This window comes from Rhopalosiphum maidis, chromosome 2 (assembly GCF_003676215.2).
Source record: "Rhopalosiphum maidis isolate BTI-1 chromosome 2, ASM367621v3, whole genome shotgun sequence".
NCBI lineage: Eukaryota > Metazoa > Arthropoda > Insecta > Hemiptera > Aphididae > Rhopalosiphum > Rhopalosiphum maidis.
This window is the reverse complement of record NC_040878.1, coordinates 91087490-91111430: the sequence shown is the minus strand read 5'-3', so window position 1 is coordinate 91111430 and position 23941 is coordinate 91087490. Positions and strand designations below refer to the sequence as shown.

Genomic DNA, 23941 nt, shown 5'->3' with positions numbered 1-23941 from the left:
GCGCCATGCCGTATATACAACGAATGTAGACAAATTAAAACATCTAATGAGTGGGAAACAACAGTTTCCATAAATGTTGTTCCGTAAAAATCCATTGTGCGAACACTGCGAACTTACGATGTACCGACATAATACGTTTGAAACTTTATATTATTTGATAGTTATGCAGATTAGATTAGATTTAAAGATTTTCGTGGAATATTAATAGTTTTAACAAAGCAACGTATTTTCTAAAAAAATAAGATAGATAAATATTCTTGAATGCTGTTTAAAGTAGTTAACTATAGAATTATTATAATTACTTTATCTAGGACTGTTTATGTTTAATCAAGTTAAATTAATGCGTTTAATTAAAGTGTGAACTTTTTATCGTATTAAATGATCATGATTTAAGGTTAAAAATAATTGAATATCGACACTATTTTTGTAACTTAAATGTCTGGTAATTTTATTGATTTCATTTAAATTTCATAAATATAAACTAACACATAATAAAATTTAATAATTTTATTTTTAGTATAATTTAAATTTTTATCCGGTTCTTGTTATATGTTTAAATATTAGAGTACCTAGATAAAAACTATAGACATATTTATAACATTTTTATTAGATCAAGTATATTGTCTAAATATTTTTCATAAATATTACCTTATATTATTCCAAAAATTTATAAAACATCATGAAACTTGAATAAATATTTTTAAACTTTCGATTTTTCACAAGTTTTTTTTTTTATTTTGTTGACAGTGACAAATAAACACCATAAGATTATGATAAGATATCGCGCTGTTCCTCATAGTCATTGTAGTAGAGAAAGTCTAACGGTTAGTTGGCAGTATTAAATTATTAATTTGATCCACAAATTATGTGTGTTATAACAATATTGGCTAATGGTAAAAAATGATTTAGAATCGTTAATATTTATTTTTCATTTAAAATCATAATGATTTTGATGAAAACCATTAAATAGTAAAATATATAAAAAATACAAGTATATTTCATTATTTTAGAGTAGGTAGTATATTTGTATATTATTGCAACATTAAGTTAATTTCACGTCTAATAGAAGACTTTTATAAGTTCAGCAAATTCTAAAATACAGTTGTTTAGGTTAGCATTAAAATATTAGACATATTTTTCTTTTATTTATAGAAACTTTTAACTTTAGATCCCGATTGAAGTAATATAACTGTATTTATTTTACAATGCATAATGTGAGTATTTTATAATTAATTAGTTTTTGTGTTTTTCATTATTTTTAGGAATAATAAAATTTAAAAATGATTCGATTTTCAACATTGGGAATAGTTTCTGATATCAATTAGAATAATTATGTCTAATTGATGCTTTGAAAGATAAAACATAAAATATTTATCAGAAACCTTGTGTTCAATGTTCAAGCTTTAGTCGATCCATCAACTAATTTATTTTTATCGACATTTATAAAAAAAAAAGCTTTTCAAATTTAGACCCGAAAAAATACCAAAAAGCTACCAGAAACCACCCATAAAATTGAAAATCGAAAGATTTTTACTAATCTGGAAGGCGATGATGGACACTAAAAATTAATTTAAAAAAAAATACGTATCGTTGTAAAATCAATACATTCATCATTTATAAACATCAGTTTAAAACAAATTTAATAATTAAGTAACGTTGTATTTAAGATCATCATGAAAAAATTTTTTATAAGCGTTTCAGTTCAATTTTTAATGTAAAAGCTGCGCAAGATAGGAATCGTCTCTGAACACATTCTAATTGACGGGAGTCTGTTATCGTGTAAGGATAGATGCATATTCTAATACCTAAGGAATAGACAAATGATCAATATATAGTTTTCAGTGAAGACGATAGATTAAACTCCTTCGATATACGCATTACGAACCCAAGCGTTTTTAAAACTTTGCAACATATCATTTCAGTATGGAAGTGAAAATTAAGATCCGTATTAAATATATAATACCCAAGTATTTTTACACTACTCACTAAAGTTACATTTGAACCATTGATTGAGTAAGTATAGTTAATAGAGAAGCGATGCTTTAATATAATACAATATATGAATCTATTGCTTTTGTAAATAATTTTATAAACAATATTATACCTACATATATCTAGATTCTAGGTACCATGATATCACACACGCAATCTACGTTAATCAATGGCAACATAGGTATAGTAGTGGTAAAGTAATGCTGGCGGACAAGGAATAAAATTCCGGACATCTGTAGCTTGCATATCATACAACAAATATTAACAAAATACTGAGAGTGCCTTTTGTCCTCTCGCTTGACATGACATAGGTCCTGTTTGGCAATAGATATTTCCGGAATCAATTATGCCGGATATGGCCAGGGCCTAGCATCAGGGACATAGACAAGAAGAGGGTCAATGGCGTACAGGCCCCTGGCCCCCTAACCTAACCTAACCTATGTGCTCAGTTAATTGGATAGATCATTATGAGCAAACGTTTCAGAATTTAATTTATTTCACTATCAATGACTATAACTTTACTGGAGTACGATTTGAAGAAAAATTAGTACTTTTAATATAAAGAAAGACAAATGGCTTGGGGTAGAGTGTATGAAAAAGTTTAGAATATCTGGATGTCTATTGGTGTGAGTGGGTCACTATATCAGTCCGGTAATTGAAAGCCGAAAGTTATAACCAATTATGATCAGTAAGTGTTTTATGGAGGATTTTACCACTTGAAGAAGCGTAACAAAAGCTTCAAAACAGATATTTATAGTTTAAATAACCTCCTTTAATAAAATTATTCCATAGTAAACTGATAAACTGAGTAATATTTTAGCTGTGTGTATAGTAAACTGCAGCAAGGGTCAGGGGAATATGGTTTACAATGATTTGGATAGACTGATTGGAGTTTTCTTGTGAGTGGATTAAGTCAAAAAGCTTAAAAATGTAACAGAAATGTCCTCATAAATTCTAATTTAAGCTATTTAAAAATATTAAAGATACTTTAAATAAGCATTTTAAGTTAGAAATTTTGACAATCATGAAAATTCGCAAATTATTTTGTAGTTAAAAATGTATAAAATGTTTAAAGTATGGTATTTTAATATAATATTCATTATAATAAGTAGTTTATAACAAAGCTAAACAATTTGTTCGAAACAAGATATTTATAGGAATAATAACAACTTTAATTATTCGATTGTAATTAAGAAGTATTATTTGCGGTATTTAACACTTGTACGTATGTTATAATATTTTTTATAGGCACGAGGTGATATTTTTAAAACATTTAGTTTAATTTTAAGCTATTGCCTATTTATACCACGAATTTATTGATGCAAAACAACTATGAACAATGAAATAGCTCTATATGTTATTAACAATTATCTTTTTAATAACTTTGAGTCGTTTATTAAACTATGTGAGACGTGTTATAAAGTTATAACTTACAATTGGTAAATAATAAATAAATCACTAAAATACTAAAATTACTCACTGTTAACTAGTATTTTTCAGATACTTATGGTTAATTTGGGTAATCGAATACAATTAGTGCGGTGTTCCTTATTTTTAATTGCAAGAATATATTTTCTTTTTAAGTTACCTGAATTATTATGTTTACAGCAATTAAATATTTTGATACGTAATTTATTAGTGTGTATCTTAGGTTTTAAAATGTGAGAAAAAATATTTACGATCATAGCTATGATCATTACATTTTGAAACGTATTTTTTTTCTTTCATAAAAAAATGCTTATTCCAACACCATAATATAGCAATATGGCCATAATAGTATTCAATTAGCTCTTATAACTTAATTTTTAGTTCTAATAATATAAATTTACTTCAAAAAAATGTTTATTTACTTACTATAAAAACTTTAAGAAAAATCACTTGCAAATTTTATTTTTCATCATTTAAAATCAAATTAAAATCAAAATTTACCTTTACTACTTATAGTAGTATAAGAAACTGATTGCTTATTATTTAATTTAATTTCTGGTTTCTACAGTTTCTAACTATACCGTTAATAAATAATTCAATTTTTTTAAATTATTCTTTGGCTTTAAAATATTAATATTAATGTCACAGATCTTTTAGAATTATGTATACTTATTCAATTTGTTTATTCATTGTAGTTTATACCAAAGCAAGCAACATCAGGATTCATAATTGTATCATTAATTATTATAGATTTTGTGTTTTAAGTGTATTGGCGTTTTGACCAATTTATATTTGAGTTTAATAATTTTTATTTATTATTAATGCATAGGTAAATTGATATAATTGTAAGTGAGTAAAAGTAAAAAAATATGTCTCCAAAACGATTATTACTTGCTAAGTTAGTTAAGAAAAAGACCAAGGATGAGGATGATAGAGTGATTGTGAACTTTTCAAACATACGAGAAACGACAAACAAACAATGAAAAAGATCATTAACGAGCTGCTCAAGAGTTGCAAGTATAGCAGGCAGCAATACCAGAAGTAGATCATTTACAAGTTACTCTATCACGAAAATTAGAATTAGAACGACACGCAACAATTTCAGCAGTCCTTTCATGAGTTTTTCAGTTCCCAGAATTACTGGGTATTTTTCATTTTAACTTTTCAAAAATACAAATAACAATTTAAATCAATTTTCTTTTATTAGAAACCACAATCAAAGTTGAAAATTGAAGCATTTTTTTCAAATGCAAGCATAAAAAAAATTCTTATCGTTGTAAACTTAATACATTCATTGCTCCACTCAGAATTTTAAATATATAAATTATTTAATGGACACCAATATAAAATCACATTTTTTGTGACTATAATTGAATCAATATACATATTACTTATTTTAAAATTTTTTAAGCATTCATTAAAAACAAAAATCACTCTGATACACATTAGAATCTAAGGTGAAAGCTTTTAGGGTAGGGTAAGTTTCAACTAAACAAATAACTCTAATCAAAACATTAAATTTAAAAAGTTTGTTAAAATTATTTACATATGTGTAAAATCATGTCTATGACATTGTATTTTTAGACACATTAGGGAACTTTGGTGTTAACCATGGGTTCCAAGGGGGGAGGCATGGTATACATCATCAATAATTAAATAAATCCTATAAATATTATTTGTACAAAACACAAGAGTAACATCACAGAACAATATTAATTTATTATAATATTAAATTTATAGTAAAATACATAAACATTTTTTCATTTTACCATGATTTAATATTTAAATATTAAAATATAAAATAAAATTACTAGTCAGTAATAACAAAAAAAGTAAAAAGTGTAAACACGAATAAATGGTAACAATATTAATTATTATTCATTAACGTATTATTTCCATTTACATAACAAAAACCTCAATGGCAACGTTGCTAAAAAACATTCTATCAAAGTATAGGTATGGTTTTAACTTTTAGAGTTCAATATTCCATACCCTAGAAAGTAGGGTACAGTGGATCGATCAGCTAATCGAGTGTCATTTCTATATTGTTCTGTGGCGAAAGGAGAGTAGGTCTAAAAAAAGACCAATGTCATCTGACATCCTGTATTTATCCATTAAACATAAAATTGGTTATGGAATGTATTAAAATATTACAAAATATACATTTCATAATTCATAATACATTTCTAACAAACATTAAACATAATACAACAACATAATATTTACAGAAAAAACAAACGTTTGATTACATTTTTTTAAATTTCATTTTATTCATAAAATATACAATATTTTCATGATACTTAATATTTCCCCATGTATTAAAAAAATAAAATAAAACTGTATTAGTGGTTTATAATATTGTACAAATAAGCTACTATATCTGAACGTGCTTGAAAAACAATTAAAACAGAAACATAATTAATACAATTAAATTAATTGGTCAAGACATTCAATTGATATATACATATTGTATGTATAAATCAGGAATAATTTAAAAATTTGTATAGTAATTTAAAGTATGAAAATAATTATTTTGTATTAATTTAATTTGTTAAAAACATTATTTTAAAGAATATAAATTAAAAATACATAGTAATAAATGTTGCTAGGAGAGGGGAAATAAGATTTTGATTAAATAAAATGGACTAATAATTTTTAATATACATGATGATACAGAAAATAATATATAATTACGTATTTAATTTTCAATAATAACCATACATGTATTTTAAAAAACAAACAAAAATAAAAATTATGAATATAAGTCATAAGACAGGAACAGAATTCAAGTATATTAAACTGGTAAAAGTTTTTCTTTTTGTAAAAAATCTATTACACGATGACAATTGTGAAAAACAAGAGCCATGAAAAAATCAGTTTTTTCAATATATTTTTATTTCAACAGTTCAATATATTATTATAATATTATTTAATCTACATTTTAGTTTTATATAAGAAAATAGTACTTTTTATTTTTATTTTACAATAAGAAAATGAATAGTTAAAATTGGTAACATCTAAAAAAATAATGCTTTTCATGTAAAAGGTACAAGGCACATTTATTTCTCTTAAAATCTAACAAAATTTTATTTATATGAAAAAAATTGCCAAAAAAACATTAGTATTTAATTACAATCTTTTAGTATTTGCTATTCTATTTGAATTCCTTAACCAATTTTGATCAACAGTCAATTTCAAATATCCTGACTAGATCACAAAAAAAATAAATATTATAAAAACCTAGTTTATATTAAATTGGAGGAGGAACTATCTGTAAAAACGGGTTTAGAGGAGAAAAGGTAAATTTTCAAAATATTAATTCATGGAATGTGGATGTCATTAAGCTCTAGTTTCCCTTACGTGTTGAAAATAGCATCGTACCCTTAACAAAAAGAGCTGTCGTTAAGGACGCTGAACTAATATCACAATGGTATTCTTTGTTTTTACAAAAATTAAAAATTAAAAAAAAAAAACAATAATTTAGTTTGCTCAAAGATCTTGCTTGTATAGACAATTTAATTATGTATACGCAAAACTGACAAACACGAACCTTAAACGGGCATATTTAACACAATTTGGTTTGAGTCACAAATTTTATAAAATTAGTCTTTATAACTAGTGTTTAATTTGAGAATTATAGAATAACATCATTATCTCACATTCCGTGTCCGGTCACCCTGTGTCATCTGCAAGGATCGAGCAAAACTTCGATCCAAGTCGGACAGGATGTGATTTCCTGCCTGGAATACTTGGGTCCCCATCCTTTGGCGAAACTGATGCGTACGGCGTTCGGGTCGACAGGTCCGACTCGCACGCCGTTTGAATAGCGTATTCGATCACCATGCGGATTACCAGTGAATATATTTAGACAGTGGCCGGACGGTACACGAAATACTAAATAAGACTTGCTATCCGGATCGTCCAACGTCGGCGAGTTAACAAACATGGGCCAGTCACTCAGGTTATATGCCCACACACCGTCTTCTTCACGGCTTAAAGCTAGACCTGTATACAATTAGACATAATTAAAATCAAAATAGGGAAATTAGATCAAAATGCAGGTATTTTTCAGGGAAAAATATAGAAAATGACTAAAATATATTATAAATCTAGACGTATGTAAAACATACCTTGTCCTATTTTAGTCCTATTCCTAATCACAGACTCCGGAGGGCCCTGCGAGGGTGAAAAATGATGTTGAGTAAGAGCAGCTAGAGACAGACCCGTGCCAAGTGGAACGTTCCAGAATACATTCACGGATTTTGTTTCGACGGGAAATAGTCGGCCGACTCGTTGCGATAGTTCCCAGTATGCCACTTTACACCATTCTTGTTCGTTTTGTTTTTCTACAAACATAAAAAAAACATATCAATAATAAAACAAAACCGTGTAATATTTAGTAACATGCTATTATTTAATCGGAAAGTTGTAAATATCATACATTTCTGTAAAATAAATATTAAACATCCGATAATCAAATGGTACATATACTGCATAGATACTATAGTGTACCTAAATATATAGTCAATGGCATAATTTTAATTTTTAATTTAGGGGCATACGTTTGACCGGCCCATTTAATTGAAAAAAAAACTTACACAAGATAATTTTCAGTTACATTTTTATTTCAATATACAATTATCATTTTACATTATTTTATTTATATTATTACAGGAACAAAGAGTATTATTCCATTAAGATGAAGAGGATCAAATTAAATAAATAGAACCTACATGGCTACATCAGTGATATAATTTTCAATTTTTCTAGAAAGTCGAACAAATTAAATTACAATACTTAACAACACTGCTATAAATAACTGAAAAAATGAAAAATTTTAAATAATACCAGAAGTTCTTTATAATTATCACGGAAAAAGCTTTTCTTTTGATACTAGCTATGGAATATAATTATTTTTAAAACAAAATAAAATAAACGACATTATGATAGTATTGTTATTTGTTGTACATGCACGTATCCGATATCACATCTGTTAGTAGTTAGTACTTATATAGGTAAACATCTTACCTATAAACACATTACACACCCACTAGTCTATAAATATTTCAACTATTAAAAAATATCTAACTATTATTGTGACAATAATTTCCCAGTACACGGAATTACTGTGTTCAGTTTCACAAAATTATGAAAATAACTATAATTTATCAGCAACAACCAGCCAATCGGACATTGGTCATAATTAGACAGTGAAAATTGCTTTCACTCGAAAATGATGCCACAGAATATAATAAATATGGGAAGATTTTATTAAAGAAACAAACTAATATAAGACGTCATAGTAACGATACGATAATATTACGGTATCATTAAATAATTGTCCTACAGTCTTTTTTACTCCTTTGTTTTAATCGCAGATTAACGACATTCCGGCAGCGTGTTTAAGTTATGACGGCGGTGTCCTGAGGAGGGATGATGATGGCGACGTTGAAACAAAAATATAGATCCCTTATCAAACCCAGTGAATAAAAAAAAAAGCAAAAACATATTATAGAGAACAAGGGAGCTATATAACAATGTTACAAACATGTATGACTGCCATGGCGCGGCGCCTGGTACTAACCGACGTATAATACGAACGACCAAGACCACCGACAGATGTGATTTATCCACACGAGAGCAGGTCCCGTCACAGACCCGAAATGAGTTCAACCTCCAGTAACACAAAAAAAAATAAAACCAGTATGGCAGCATATACATATAAATATAAGGGATTCTCATAACATTATATAGTCCACCAATTGCAAGGTGACGACTATATAGTACTACGGTGTACCCGTACCCACCGAAATTCCCTCAAAGCACGTTTTTCTTGATTCCCATTCAAAAATAAATTCAAACGTTTATCACCACACTCTCGGAGAATACATTATTATATTATTTACTTATAGTACACAAATACACAGACCATTTAAACTGGTTAACAAATGCAACTGAACAAATGATGCACAGAACGTGCGTTTGTCGATCAACAACGATAGTCTAAGGGTTTCGGGTTTTAAGTCTACGATGATGTAGCACAGTACCAAACGGCCGCAACGATCCTAATTTCCTACTCATTTTACCACCTACCTATACATAGCACTATTAAAATAATTACAATAATAAAAGTAAAAACGTATTGTGATCCGTATATTACGTATCTTAGTAATAATGATAAATAATAAACCGTGATCCACTGATCCGTTACACGCCGGGCTTCTAACACAATATAATAATATAATGATAACGATAAAACTAATAACCGAACGCACACGCGGTTTGTTTTTGGGTGCACGCGGCATTTCTGGCATTCCAATCGGCCGATGGAGCGCCGCCCACCACACACATTCCTCAGAGACGACGAAGACACGTCCGACATCGTCCTTCTTCTATATAAACCTTTATTTATTATTATTATTATTTTTTTTTAAGGATATTCCATCGTCACTGTCTAACCGTGTACACACACTGTGGATAACATAATAATGGTTTGTCGGCAGCTAGTTCCTATTAGTCCTCTCCGAGAACAAACGGTAATCGTCGCTGCTCCTATGTTTGTTTTTCCATTTCTTTCTCTCTCCCTTTACCGATTACTCGTTTCTTGATTTTTCAAGTAACATATTATATACCTACCCACCGTAGGCAGAAGAGCGCATTGTTGTAGTTTGATTAAGTATTTAAAACAAATATTTCAATATTCAATCCTTCCGAGAGTAAAACAATATTTTTACAAGTGTATAATATTATATCATATATTATTATATTATATGAATTTTTATTTTACAAACGATTTAAATTATTTTAAAAAAATTACCCATGTTATGTAAACTTGTTTGTTTTAATTTATTATCAAATCCTTATCATAAACTAATCAACGCGTGCTATAAATTATAATCAATTACACTTGAGGTTTAATTGAATACCGACAGGCGACCGAACGGAGAATATTACCTGTTAGAATGCAGTATTTTGACGGTTTTCGTTAAATACTTCTTTGTAATCTCGAAAACAGATATAAGAAAAACATTTTAACACATGTCCCTCTTGATTTGTTTGTCGTCTCACGGTTTTTCTATGCAATAAAAACGTTTGAGGCCCACTGAGGGGTTTAGTGCCGTACGCGTGTGTTAAGGACTGTATTCGTAGATCAAATAATAGGGATTTTGCCTTTTCGCTCAACACAAGAACGACGAGTCCGTCCGCGTAGAAAATATGTGACCTGCTAAGGATATCGCTAATATTTATTTATATTCCTTCGTTCACGCCATTTTCGGTATTATACAAGGTGTAACAGATAGAACTGACTTTTGGAATAATTTTTGTTCTTATTAATATTTTCAATTTTTTTTACTTATTATTAAGAGACCCAAGCACTACACGTATAATTTTAAATTTTTTATTTTTTGGCACCTACTGAACAAAAAAATTTTAATTTGATTTCAATTTTTTTGGATAAATTCAAAATAGCCAATTTGTGAATTTTATTATAAGAACAATTGTAATTGTAAAAAGATAAGTCAAGTAGTTTATATTTTAGAATTTTTTTAAAATATAAATAATTTTTTATTAAATTAATTTGGAATATAATAACTTTTTTAAAAATATGATTTTTGCGAATTTGCTGACATTTGAGTATATTTCTTAAATTATTTACTCATCATATAGTATTAACAATTTTTGTCATACGTTTAAGTAGCATATTTTTTTATTTTGGTCATGTCTTTTTGTTACACCCTGTGTATTGTATGTTTATATACCGAAATCGAAATATGTATATCAGACGTAGCGTTTCTGAATAGAATATAAACTACCACTACATTATATTGATGCATTTATCCCCGGCCCAGTCGGCCCGCCATTCCGTCAACAACAACAATTTAATGTATAATGTAGCAATATCATTTTTTGTTTCCCGATCCCAAGTTTAACTCCTTCGTGTATAACGCGGTCCGACGAAAACTACCAAAAATATCAAAATTAAAATGTCAACGCAGAATGGTGGCGACAAATTAAGTAAAAATAATAGTAATTAACTACTACGGATATAAAAAGGAAAACAAAGGGCGAAAAATCAACAATTACTGCTGTCACAGTATTTACAACGACAATGATATTTATTAAAATAGTATTATTATCTAGTCATTGTAATAACTAGTAATATACAGACGACAATATATTAATATGCTAATGAACTCGGTGTAGCGGAGTACTCTTGTCTTTCTCGCAACCCATTCTGACGCGCACACACGTTGCGACGACCGGTTTTTCGTTATTTGTATTACACACACACGATGCAAGCCATAATATACATTTTTTCATTATTATAAAGCACAACAGCCGCCACGCGTACATTTATTTATACATAACACACACACACACACACACACACATACATATATATATATATACTATTAAACGAATTCCGCGCGTCTCTCTGATATTCTTGATCACACACACATACATGTTACACACAGTACAAGTAATATAATATAATATAAACTGGCCGCTGCTTTAGGTTAGTATGGTGTATGTGTATTTTTTATAAAGTCGGCGGCAAAAGCATTGTAATTTTCGTAATTGGCAGCCGCGGGCGTATTGTCGCAAAAACACACGGATCTCGGCGATCAAGCATGGGCGTGCCATCGAGGGGAAGGCTTGCGGGGGATCCGATTAATATAAACGCGTTTACGGCTGCTTGCCGTGTGTGTATCGAAGGCGGCGTTTTTTGTAGACACAAACGAAAAACAAGTGCGTGTGGGAAAAAACTGACGGCCAAAAATATTAGAGGGAAACGAGAAATTGACGAGTGCTTTACTTGTTATTATAATAATAACATATACATTATATTATACAGCATCTCTCTCGATTCGTGTTCAGCGTTATTACTTATAACTATTATTATTATATACCGTAGTCGTAATAACCGGTCTCGGGCGCCGAACAACGGTGGAAATAATAATAATAACTATCTGAGAAAAAAAATAATAGAAAACTCAATATTGATCAGACAAAACTTGCAGTGGCCGAGAAATTTGACAACTGCGGTACAGATATCACACCATAATTCATTTTACAACCGCGAGATAAGAACACGGTTTTTGTTCAAACAAAGTTAATGACTGTTGTGTCATGGCAAAGGGACAACGACAAACGGCGATTTAAAATCGTTCGTGACGACGTTGTCTTACATCACCACTCGTAATGATCATGGGATCGTTTGAAGATTATAATATATTGGGTTGCCGACGACGAGCGAGAGCCGAGTTTCGGCGGCCGTTACTCCGAGACGAACTGCGTCGGCAAGACGGCAACGAATAGCAACCGGTTCTTCTATACGAATCGAACGAACGCGCGCACAGTGGGGGACCCGTGATGAATGGCACCGGCGTGGCGGCACATGCATTGGACGCCGGCAACCCGGTCGGGCTTGGGCGCCACACAACCCGTCATTAGCAACAGCACACAAACTCCCCTCCCGACCCGATACGCACGCGCAAACAATACAAATATAATAATAATATAATGTGTTTTTTCAATTATTATTCTACCGAAGAGCCCTACTCAGGTACCCTACGGCCTACATTGGTATGGAGACCGAGGAAATCGGTATTTTGTTATGTTTGAAATGAATCTATACGGAATTTGAGTTTGTATTTCTAGACAACTGTAGTCTGTAGTTTTTGGTTGATCAAAAAACGTACTGAACGTGTGCGTTTCGGCGGCCACAACTACAACAGTTGTTATGGTTTTTTTTGATTTCGAGTGTTTTTCACGATGAATCAACAGTGTTAGCGTGACGTCACAGGCGCCAGCGATCGGCTCCCTGCCCATAGCTTGTAATAGTTATTTTTATAGGTCTTTGAGTGGTGGTGTGGTGTGGTGTAGTACAGTGCAGTGCAGTGCGGCGTGGAGTGTGTTACAGTGTGTGTGTGTACTGTGTAGCGTGTGCGGTTTGAAAAAAAACGAACGTCGCCAGTCTATTTACCCCCACCCAGGTCGCTCGTATCGGCAAAACACGACAACACACACGCATGTAATATTCGTCGTCACCGGCACATATTATTATCAACGGGCCGTCACCGTCGCCGTCGCCGGCACCACCACCGCCGCCACCTCCATGCCATTATCATCGTCGTCGTCGTCGATGTTGTCCTCCCTCTTCACTACATCGGCCGCCGACGACGCCACGACCTCATCGTAACGATAACGCGCGGTGGCGGTGCAAAGAGAGGGAGCTGCCGCCGATCATAGATCGCTGCCGCCAACAGCAGGCGCCGCTCATTACCGACGCCGCGACCGCGAAAACGATAAACACGCGCGCCAACAAATAACCCCACCGCCGCCCCAGTCTCATATATATAATTTTAATATTATATTAATATATTATACTATGTATACGAGCAATAATCGATAATCCACCGACGAGACGTATAATATTACGATAATAAGTAATAAGTAATAACATAATGATTTATATAAGTGTACGGGAGGAAAGAAAATATTTTAATATTTCTATAATTTTTATAATTATTTTATGTTTACTAAATTGCACCGTCGACCAGAAACGTTAATATTGAAATAACTAATAATTATTATTTTTAAGTGACATTGTCTCGATGACAATTCTCTTCCCCCTTCCTTTAACATTACCACCATAAGTCGAACTCGTGCATCAATATGAGGCGTTTTTTTTCCACTAGACAAAAAATCGAATTTTTCATTATAATATATATTATTGTTATTCGTACACAATCAGTGGCGGGCACTTGTTAATACAACGACAACGACTGCAATTGCCTAGGCTGCATCGCACGGAGTTCGAATTCTTTTTTTTATTATCCACGTCGACCTCGTCTCTTTCTCCCTCCCACCCACAAAACCCCGATATATTGGTCCTGATAATAGTCCCGAGGCTATAATAACACAGTAATAATGATACATATTATACACATGTAATATAATATATACAACACGATGCGGTGGAAGTGGCGTGCACGCATGCCAGTGGCGGACGAACGGGCTAGAAGGTCTACGGGTAATTATGTCGTTTCCGTGTGGTCGCCACTCGTAATTAACCTTTGCCGGGTTTTTTTTAAAGTTTGGTCGGGCGCCAGTCGGTCGCGCGGGTGCACCGCAAAATGTCATCTGCCGACCCCGCCACTGTAGTATATATGTGTGCAAGTGTAAATGTATACATATATGTGCGTTTGTATGTGTATATAATATATATAATAAATACGGAGAGGCGGCACATATGCCGAGACGCCAGGCGCCCACGACAATCGCTTCACCGCGCAGTTCTCACGTTCCTATTATTTCGGCTGTCCTTCGCATAAAAAAAATTATAATAAAAGGTATTCCTAACATCGCCGAAATGTATCATTTATATTGAACAAGTATCGCACAACGTATTTTATTATTTATATCATACTGCAGCGGTCTGCACTATATTAAATTATATGTACAATAATAATATAATTATAATATTGAAAACGTACAAATATATGTATCTATAAATGAAAAAAGTGCTCACGAATATTTACACAAAAATCTAAAATGTATGGACTCAAGACTGTAGACTGTAACTGTAGTATATACGTATACTATAACTAAGTCGCATAATTTAAAATAACCTGCTAAGGACAATGGTTATGTATGAAAAAGTAGATACAAATCATACTATATTATTGGAATAAACATTTGTTTTTCCTGTGAAAACTCATTTACTCAGCTATCCGGATTTGACATCATTACAACGACATTATTATAATTAATTCTAAAATTATTACGACGTAGCATTTCCAAATAAATAATATTTCTGCAACACTAGTATGTAGTACGTGCATTGTACACGCACACAACAATGTAATTAGACAAATATCTAATTACGCATTAGAGTTAATCTAAAAATCAAATAATGCTTACCGTCACCGTCAGTGCTAAACGAGCCACGAAGTTCGTCATCATTACTATCCCAACTACATTCACTGGGTGCACGATCTGAAAATGAAAATTTTTTTTATTTAACACAGTTACAAATTTCACTCAATCCTCCGTTATTATTTTTCAAGATGTGTATAATTTATTTAATAATTAAATTCATATTTTAGTAAAGATGTTTTTCTCGACCGTAATATTATATCAATGTTTACTGTTATACAGAATAACAGCGACATCAAGTATCATAATATGTATTATACTATTATGTAACTGCAGGTCATTTATCTTACATTATAATTTATTGTTGCTTAATGTTTTACCATTAAGCGCTGCTCTGGCCGTCATCGCCATTATCATATTAAACAACTTCCCATACAAAATCGGTTATCGACGATGACAATAATTCTCGTTCAGTGTTATACGATTTACACGATTAAACGAACCATTAACATTAAACATAGTTTATACTTTATAAGATGTTATTAACTTGATAGCTTTTTTTCAATTTCGTCTAAGAAAATTAGAACTTGACTTCAGAAATATATCTAACAATATCTCAGGATAGATATCACCAATGACAGCATTTATACGTATATATATTATACATAAACATGTTTTATAAATTTAAAAAAATATAAAAATATATATTATACAAGAAACAAATCTATACGGGAATATACTGTACAGAATATTCATACACCTACGATCAGATAATCTGATGAAGAAAAAAAACAGTCAGTAAAATTTCTACTGTGTGAGAAAAAATCTACAGACGAGTAGTTTCGGCGATGGTACATACTGCAACAGTTCTTGTGATGCTGTTTTGTATATTATTTCTGCTGTTTTCGATAAAATGACCACATTCCCGAGGAATGATTCTCCGATTCGCACTCTCCGCAGGACCCATCGTCGTTTGTCCTTGCATCTCTCCGCGCAACACACACTAGCGCTTACTTGTTATTTTTATAGACATCACCCAGTTTATAAACATAATTTATTTTTCATTCATCATTTAAACGTAATAATAATTTTATTGACATTTGGTTAGAGTAAATCGAAAATTATTTTGAATCTAATTTATCTAAATTAGCTAAACTAAATCATTAGATGCGACATCTCAAAACTTAGTATAATTTTAGAGTAATATTATAACTTTGTGAGTATTAAAATGAAAACAATCAACAACAACCACATATCATTACAATTAGGACCTCAGAAGTCTATATAAATACGAAATGTTCTAAAAACAAAGTGCATTGACTTCTTAACGATTTTTTTGTATGTCTATTATAATAGTTGACTATAGCTGAATAACCCGGCTTTAAACATGTGTTAAATAATCGATTCATATATAAATTGGTTTTTTATTATAATTAAACTATTTAAAACCAATAGCCATGTAATATATAATTTAACTTAATTTATGATATTTATAACTGAAATGACAAATAAAATGAAATTAGAAATAATAAGAACGATTGACTCGTGGTAAAAATCGTTTAATTAATTAAATGATACGCTAAAACCCCATAATCTTTAATACAACTCAACCCCTTCCCCACCAGACAAAACAAATTGGAAAAAAGTTTAATAGTGTCGTCACAAAATTGGAACATAAAAAAGGCCTGTTCTTCTTTCATATAAATAAGGATTATATGCTAACATTTTAAATAATTCAATGGTCATGAACATAATATATATATATATTATATATTTACACAAGGTTGTTTCAATTATTATTTTTAAATTTGACTGCCACAAACGACAATAATAATAAACCATATAAACTATTTTATATTAATATATTATACAAAATCAACTAATTTCCAATAAAAAAATAAATTAAATAGTATTTGTATGAGTTATGAATCACATAATTCATAACAATTATATAAACATCATCAAATACATCAAATATGTATATTTCCGATTAAAGTAGATATATGACTAATTATGTCAACAATTGTAATTGTGTCATGATTTAGTCGTTAAATTACATTAAATCGTTTAAATACGTTGTAAATAGCCAAAAAAATCATACAAAAAAAGTTTATTATTTTTGCATGAAATAATAATAATAGTATATAATTGTCATTAAATAGTTTATCATACAATAACAGCATCCAAATGTTTAAAGTTTAAATAGCATAATAGTTTTTCGATATAATATTACGTAGATACTTACCTAAAGTTTAAATCGACAAAATGTTTACAGACTACAAGAATTTCTTGTACAATAAATTCACAACTTTCCAAAGATAAAAAACTACAATCAAATTTTATACCACTCTTTGTATTTCAAATATTATTTCCACCTTACTGCATTTCATATATCTTTTTTAAAAGCCCTATTTTCCTTATTCCTTTGTTTTCACCCTCGCTATAGTTTATATTGGCAATCCGGAAACTCAACGGAACTAGCAAGCTAATCTTCAAGCTTCCACTCGAACGGATTATTATTCACCGAGGTCGTTATATGAGAATGTCTAAGAGGGTGGACCGGAACAATGCACACACGTACCTGCTCCGGGCTGCTAACGCCTGCAGGATTAGGAATTTTTAAGGGGTGAATTCCAGATCGCTTTTCACCCTCCTGTGAAACACCGGAGCAGTTTACAACGCTTTTATTCGGGGTAGGCGTCGTTTCAAATATACGCAACCGGAAGATTACTTTTCAGCAATTTTGGCCTCTCTCGTCAAAAAATAATACTCCTAGTATCTCTACCACAAAAGCAATTTAAACTAGCGCTATAAAAATAATACTTTTGAGAATTCGTCCAATAAGATAAGATGTTTTCACAATGTTAAATATGGTTGTAAGAGTTTAATTTAGTAGTTTGTTCAATAATAATTGAGAATTGTTTACACTAAACACAGTATTTTTAGGACAAGTTTTATGTATCATAAATAATAACCAAATTAATTATTTTTTAAAAGAAACTGCCAATAATTGTCAATAACACAACATGCTTTCATATTAAAATAACTTTACATTTGTAAATATAGGTGAGAATATGAAAAATATAAAAACAATTTAAAAGAAACGTAATTTTAATAAATTCTTGTTAATAATCATTAAAAAATAAAATCGAAAGAAACTTAAAATTTATTTAGTTATTGTCAATTAAATAATTTAAATGTATTCAACTATTTATTATTTATATAATAATACATAAGGTACCTATGGTGAATATGAAAATAATATTTTAAGATTTATTGATTTATTTATGTGTGTATTATAAAAAAATTTTAATTAAATTGAATATTTCTACTTTACTTATTATAGTTATTAGTTATAATAGGGACCCAGAGCTCTTCGACCTGATAAATCGGAGTGAAATTGAAAGTCACTGACGCCGTCATTTTTTGGCCTTGTGCCACTGAATTTTTACTTTAGATAATCAAATACTAGAATAAAGCGTGTACGTGTAACTCACCGAAGTATATTTTCAACACAAAACATAGCTTTTTTATTACAGTAAAGTAGTCGCAGAATATACATAAATTAAAAGTACAAGTTTAGGTGACTATGCACAAAGTATTAAATAATATAGTGTTTAAAAAAATGAACACTTACCTTCAGGTTTCAGTTTTTCCTTTACGAACCTTGAGTATGGTGGCGGAGGTCGTTCTAAAACAAAACGAAACGCAACAATATAAGTATTTATACATGAATGGTGTTGTTATAATATCTATTTTCTACTCGGACCTTCCCGACGAGACCACGCCGACCGTGTCAGAAACTTTTACTAATTCATTACCTATAGATTCTTGTAATGTTATTATTAAAGTTCATACAAAATAAATATAATATGTGTGCATATAAAATTTTTGGTAAAATAAGTGCAAGACTTGCAGCAGCTATTATTCACTAATAATCGCAAAATGTAGTTATTATTATTATTCATTACGTCAGAAAACCGTCGTCAGTTTATCAATAATAATATAATTATAATATTGTGGACGAAAAAAAATCAAAATATTATAATATATACACAATACTAACATATAATATATAATACCACTACAACTACCACGACACGTAATGAATATTTATGGATATCAACAGTGAAAAAACATCACAAATTTTTTTCTTCTTTCTCCGTTCTGTCGGCGTATGAGAGGACCACACAAGTTTGCATTATCCATTTGTACACGCGGGTACGCCGGCAGACTATTTATACGCCGTACAGTCACACACCGTCGCTTGGGCACACACATATACACAGATACAGACACATACATACACCCGTAATGGATTTTTTAGAAACTAGAAGTCCGAAGATGGATGAAGAGGAGAAGGAGGAGGAGGTTTATCGAGAAATACGATTATTTCGTTATTTTTTTCCTGGTTTTCGTCCAACGTAAATACGACCAACGTGTGCCAAAACGTGTACAAACTATACATGTGGCGCCGACCATTATTTATAAATAAAACATAATAATAATAAAAAGCGACTCCACTTGCGCTGTTCGGGTTGCGCACGTCGGGAGAACTATATGGACAATGATCGTCGATTTTTAAATAACCAAATGAGTATTTTTATTATTATTATTATTATATATTATTTTCGTACCTTTGGCCGAAGGAATGTGATGACGGACGTCACGTCCGTAATGTAACGTACCGCCGACGCCACAGTCACACCGCAGACCTGGCGGAGAAAGACGTGCGCGGTCGGAACGGTGGGCTGAGGGAGAGACGCGCGCGCGGTTGGGCGCCGTGGCGGAACTGGTGGCGCCGTTGGGTTGCGTGACCGGGTCTGCGCGCTATTTATTTCTCATCCGGCCCGACGGCGACTACGACGGCGGCGTCGGGCCAGGTGAAGTGTGACGCAATTGGATCGGTGGATAGTATTATATATTATTATTAATATAGGTACACTAACTAATACGGTTTAATATACGCGAAACGGACAGAGTAAGATTTAGATGTACTTTATACGTGTTTAATGACAACATAATACACAACAGCGGCGTACGAGTGAGGGATCAAAATATTATAATTTAAAATGTAAAAAAACGACAGGATGATAAAAAAAAACACTCATTAAGCTGCTACGGTATTCGCAAAACGTTGTTTTTTACGAGAATTATTGGCCGCCGTACAATTAACGAAACCGGCGCCGCTCAGTCGCAATGTTCCGTTTTGTGTTTATCCCCCACTCACTCTTTCTCTCTCTAAGTACATAATGTAGTAAATAATATGCATACATACAAAATTATATTATGTAGAAATAGATGTTTATGTACATATTATTATATTAAACTGAACGTGTCAGCCGATCTTATCATTTTCTCTTATCACAACAAACACGGCGGCGAGTTCCGAGAATATTAAATTACATACTGTCTGCGCACCGTTGTGCGATACATCACATAAAAATGCCACCGCCATCGTGTGCTGTTGTCTTATCAGCAATGTACAGATAGGAAATCCTGGAAAAAAGGCGCGACGGATGAAGGTTAAATTTGCAACAATATTACGGTATGAATAAAAACAACATTCGCATAATAATATTACACGATGGACGAGACAGGATTCCTATGAAAATACATGTATGATTGAGAATACTATTCGTTTAGTCCAAACGGACGACTCTCGACCGACATAAGAAAACGTTTTTTAAATGAAAATTGATCCAATCCGTTCACCTGAATACCCGACTACCGATAATGAGTTTTTAGAAATAGGAATGCGAAAACCCTTAGCAGACACACAGTTTAGTGACAAAGGTTAAGATATATTACGTATAATAAGTAAGTTAAGCATAAGAGTAAAAGTTCTTACCGATTTCACATCGTCTGCTCCAGTGGTACGGGTTGCAGCATACCATATCAGGTTGTTTGGCCGACTGGCAGGAAGGTGTGTTCTTTAGTTGTTCGACGGTCCTGAGGTCGGGCCACCGCCACAGCCGGCAGCATATGACCGCCGGGTCAGCGAACAGGAACGGCCGGACGGCCACACACTCAGTCGCGTCCACGCCACCGGTGTCCACGGCACGAAGCAGTGTCTCCAGTTGTCTATCATCCAGCCGCTTAAACAACGCGTTGCGGAATTGCCGTTCGTCCGACTCGATCGGCGGTGACGGGTGCGCTGATGGAGGTGATGTCGCCGTTGCTGCTACTGGTGACTGAGCGGCTGCGGCGGACGCCGAGGAGGTCTTTTCCGTACACCTGGCTTCATTGTCTCGGCGCACCCGTGCCTTCCACAAGCGTTTAGCTAATGCCGTCCGCCTCCTCCTGAACATGAACATAAAACACGTGAACGCCGCCTCGCATTTGGTGGCCACTACTTCCGCCGACCCGCCGAACCGAATACTGCGCTGGTCCGCCGGCGACCGGCGTGACGCGCGCGCGGCGGCGGCGGCACCTTGATATGTGATCGCGGCGTGCGCACCACGTTTTCCGGACGCATCCGTGTCGGGCCGACCGTTGTCGTCCGTGCGGCGTCGTCCCAGACGATGCCGCCGCCGCCGCCGTCGTCGTTATAATGTACCACCGCCGTCAACGACGACAACGACGACAGCTGCAGCCACGGAACTGTAAACAGTGGTCATTTCGCTCCGTAACCACACCGGCAGCACAACAATGTTATTATTACAGCAAACGTGTGATCAATACTGTTACGCACAGCGCCACCGGATTCAAACGAAATCACAGAAAACACGAACGGCGAACGACAGTGATGGTCATTAAGAAGTATATTATTGTTTTTCGTAGATTCCTTCTAACACGTGACATGCAATCGGAAAGAGTCAAACCTTCGACGACAAACAAACCAGTTACACATGATAATATAATATTATACACTCCACACACGCACAATTATACCGAATATTTAATTATGTATTTATATATATTTCAATAATAACAATGATGATGGAAATAATAATAAATAATAACGATAATAATAATATTTAGATTATTTCTGTTCCGATAAAATATTATAGAAGCGACAACGACGGAACTATTCAGTCGGCCGATCGGTACGAGACTGACGAGTAAGAGAGCCAAGCCAAACGGCGACGAGCGCACACACGGCATTTACGTGTGTGTACGTGCGTGCGTGTGTGGATTGGAATGGAACGCGGGTCGTCGAGGCGGAGGACGCGCAGCGTGTGTTCGTGCGTGCGTCGTGTAAAGAAAACGGGAATGACGACGGCCGCCGACGTCGTGGTGTAACTATGCCGCCAGCCCGGTGGTAACGTTTCACCGCCCCGCCACACCATGTGCAGCCGCCACACCGACGTCGCGTCGCTGCAACACCGGCTCGCCACAGCCGTCGCTACCCGCCGGCCGACCAGAGTACCATGTCTCCACGCACGGGGCGCCACCTACCCCGGCGCCACAGGCGAGCAGTGCGACCACGCGCGCCGAGCCGAATATCGTGGATTTGTCGAACGTGTGGTCTCTCTCTCACTCATCCATTCTCATTATTCCGATGTACATACACTTATATGTATATATTACTATTATTATTATATATATTATAATATAGTATATACATCGTCATCGACGCCGCCACTGCCGCCGCACGTTTTTAATAAGACCTTCTCTCTCATTGTTTTTATTGTTTTTTTTTAATCATTTGACAATCATAATTTAGTGTGTACTAAAACGTAAAACCCCTACCTTATATATATGTAATATGTACTCATATAATTTACAATAGTAAATATCAGCATGATCAACGTGTGAATTATTTTTCAAATTTTAATATCTTACTAAAGCACCAAAAATATAATCGCTGAAAGCCTGAAAAGAGAAATTCTTTCGGTTTGCCACGGCCCACGAGTGTTTGATTTATTTTATTCCAATATAGCGGCGATGTAATATAAGTTCAATCTTATTACCTACCTAATAATATATAAGCGATTAATTCGTGAAGAAATCCTTTACGTTTATCCCTATACCAACCAATGTTTTATAAACAATTATTCGTTTACCCGCGCGAAATTGCGTCCGTGACTCGAATTTGCATTTGAATGCCACCCACCACATGCGTACTCTCAGGCTCAACTGCTCAAGAAATCCTCTCTCACATTACTCATCATTCCGTTTATACATAATAAGTGATTATAGATAAATGAAATTGTATTCATTTTTCATGTACTCAAATACAAAATGTATATTAAATACAACGTTTTGTGTAGATTGAACATTGAAGGTATGTTTTTTTGCGTACTGTAGCTCATTAATATAAGCTATACAGCTCATACATTGTATACAAGTATACAACATTATACATGCAACAAAAACTAGAAATAATATAGTTATTATTATTTATTATAGTATGGTTAAGTGCCAATTTTACGATTACAGATTTAATTTTTAAAACAATAACGAGTATAACATTTTATTTTTGGTGAGCATTTTTAATTAACTACAGTGAAAACTTTCTATAACGTATTGTATGGGACCAAGCAGGACGGCTTGATGAATAACGGGGCTATGTGAGAAATGTTTTTTCGAGGCCTTTTTGGGACGGGAGATGGTATTTTCTGCCAATTTTATTACTTGTAAATTGCGCCACCAGTAGGTAAATTTAAGTATACGTATGTATTTCAATAATAAT

At 32.9% G+C, this 23941-nt stretch overlaps 1 protein-coding gene across 1 annotated transcript; it reads right to left on the bottom strand.

Moving 5' to 3' along the window:
- Positions 1-6460: 6460 nt before the first annotated feature.
- Positions 6461-22579, bottom strand: LOC113555119 (mothers against decapentaplegic homolog 6). The gene is made up of 5 exons (XM_026959454.2): positions 21155-22579; positions 18941-18994; positions 15349-15423; positions 7551-7766; positions 6461-7425 (listed from the first exon to the last, which is right to left on the bottom strand). The coding sequence occupies exons 1-5, from the start codon at positions 21618-21620 to the stop codon at positions 7103-7105; spliced, it is 1134 nt and encodes a 377-aa protein (XP_026815255.1). The 5' UTR covers positions 21621-22579; the 3' UTR covers positions 6461-7102.
- Positions 22580-23941: the final 1362 nt, after the last annotated feature.

Excerpts from the sequence above, each read along its gene's own strand:
- LOC113555119 (XM_026959454.2), bottom strand. The coding sequence starts at position 21,620 with ATGTTCATGTTCAGGAGGAGGCGGACGGCATTAGCTAAACGCTTGTGG. Across the intron at positions 18,995-21,154 it reads GAGCAGACGATGTGAAATCG|AACGACCTCCGCCACCATAC; the intron begins GTAAGAACTTTT and ends GTTTTGTTTTAG. Across the intron at positions 7,426-7,550 it reads TAGGACTAAAATAGGACAAG|GTCTAGCTTTAAGCCGTGAA; the intron begins GTATGTTTTACA and ends AATTGTATACAG.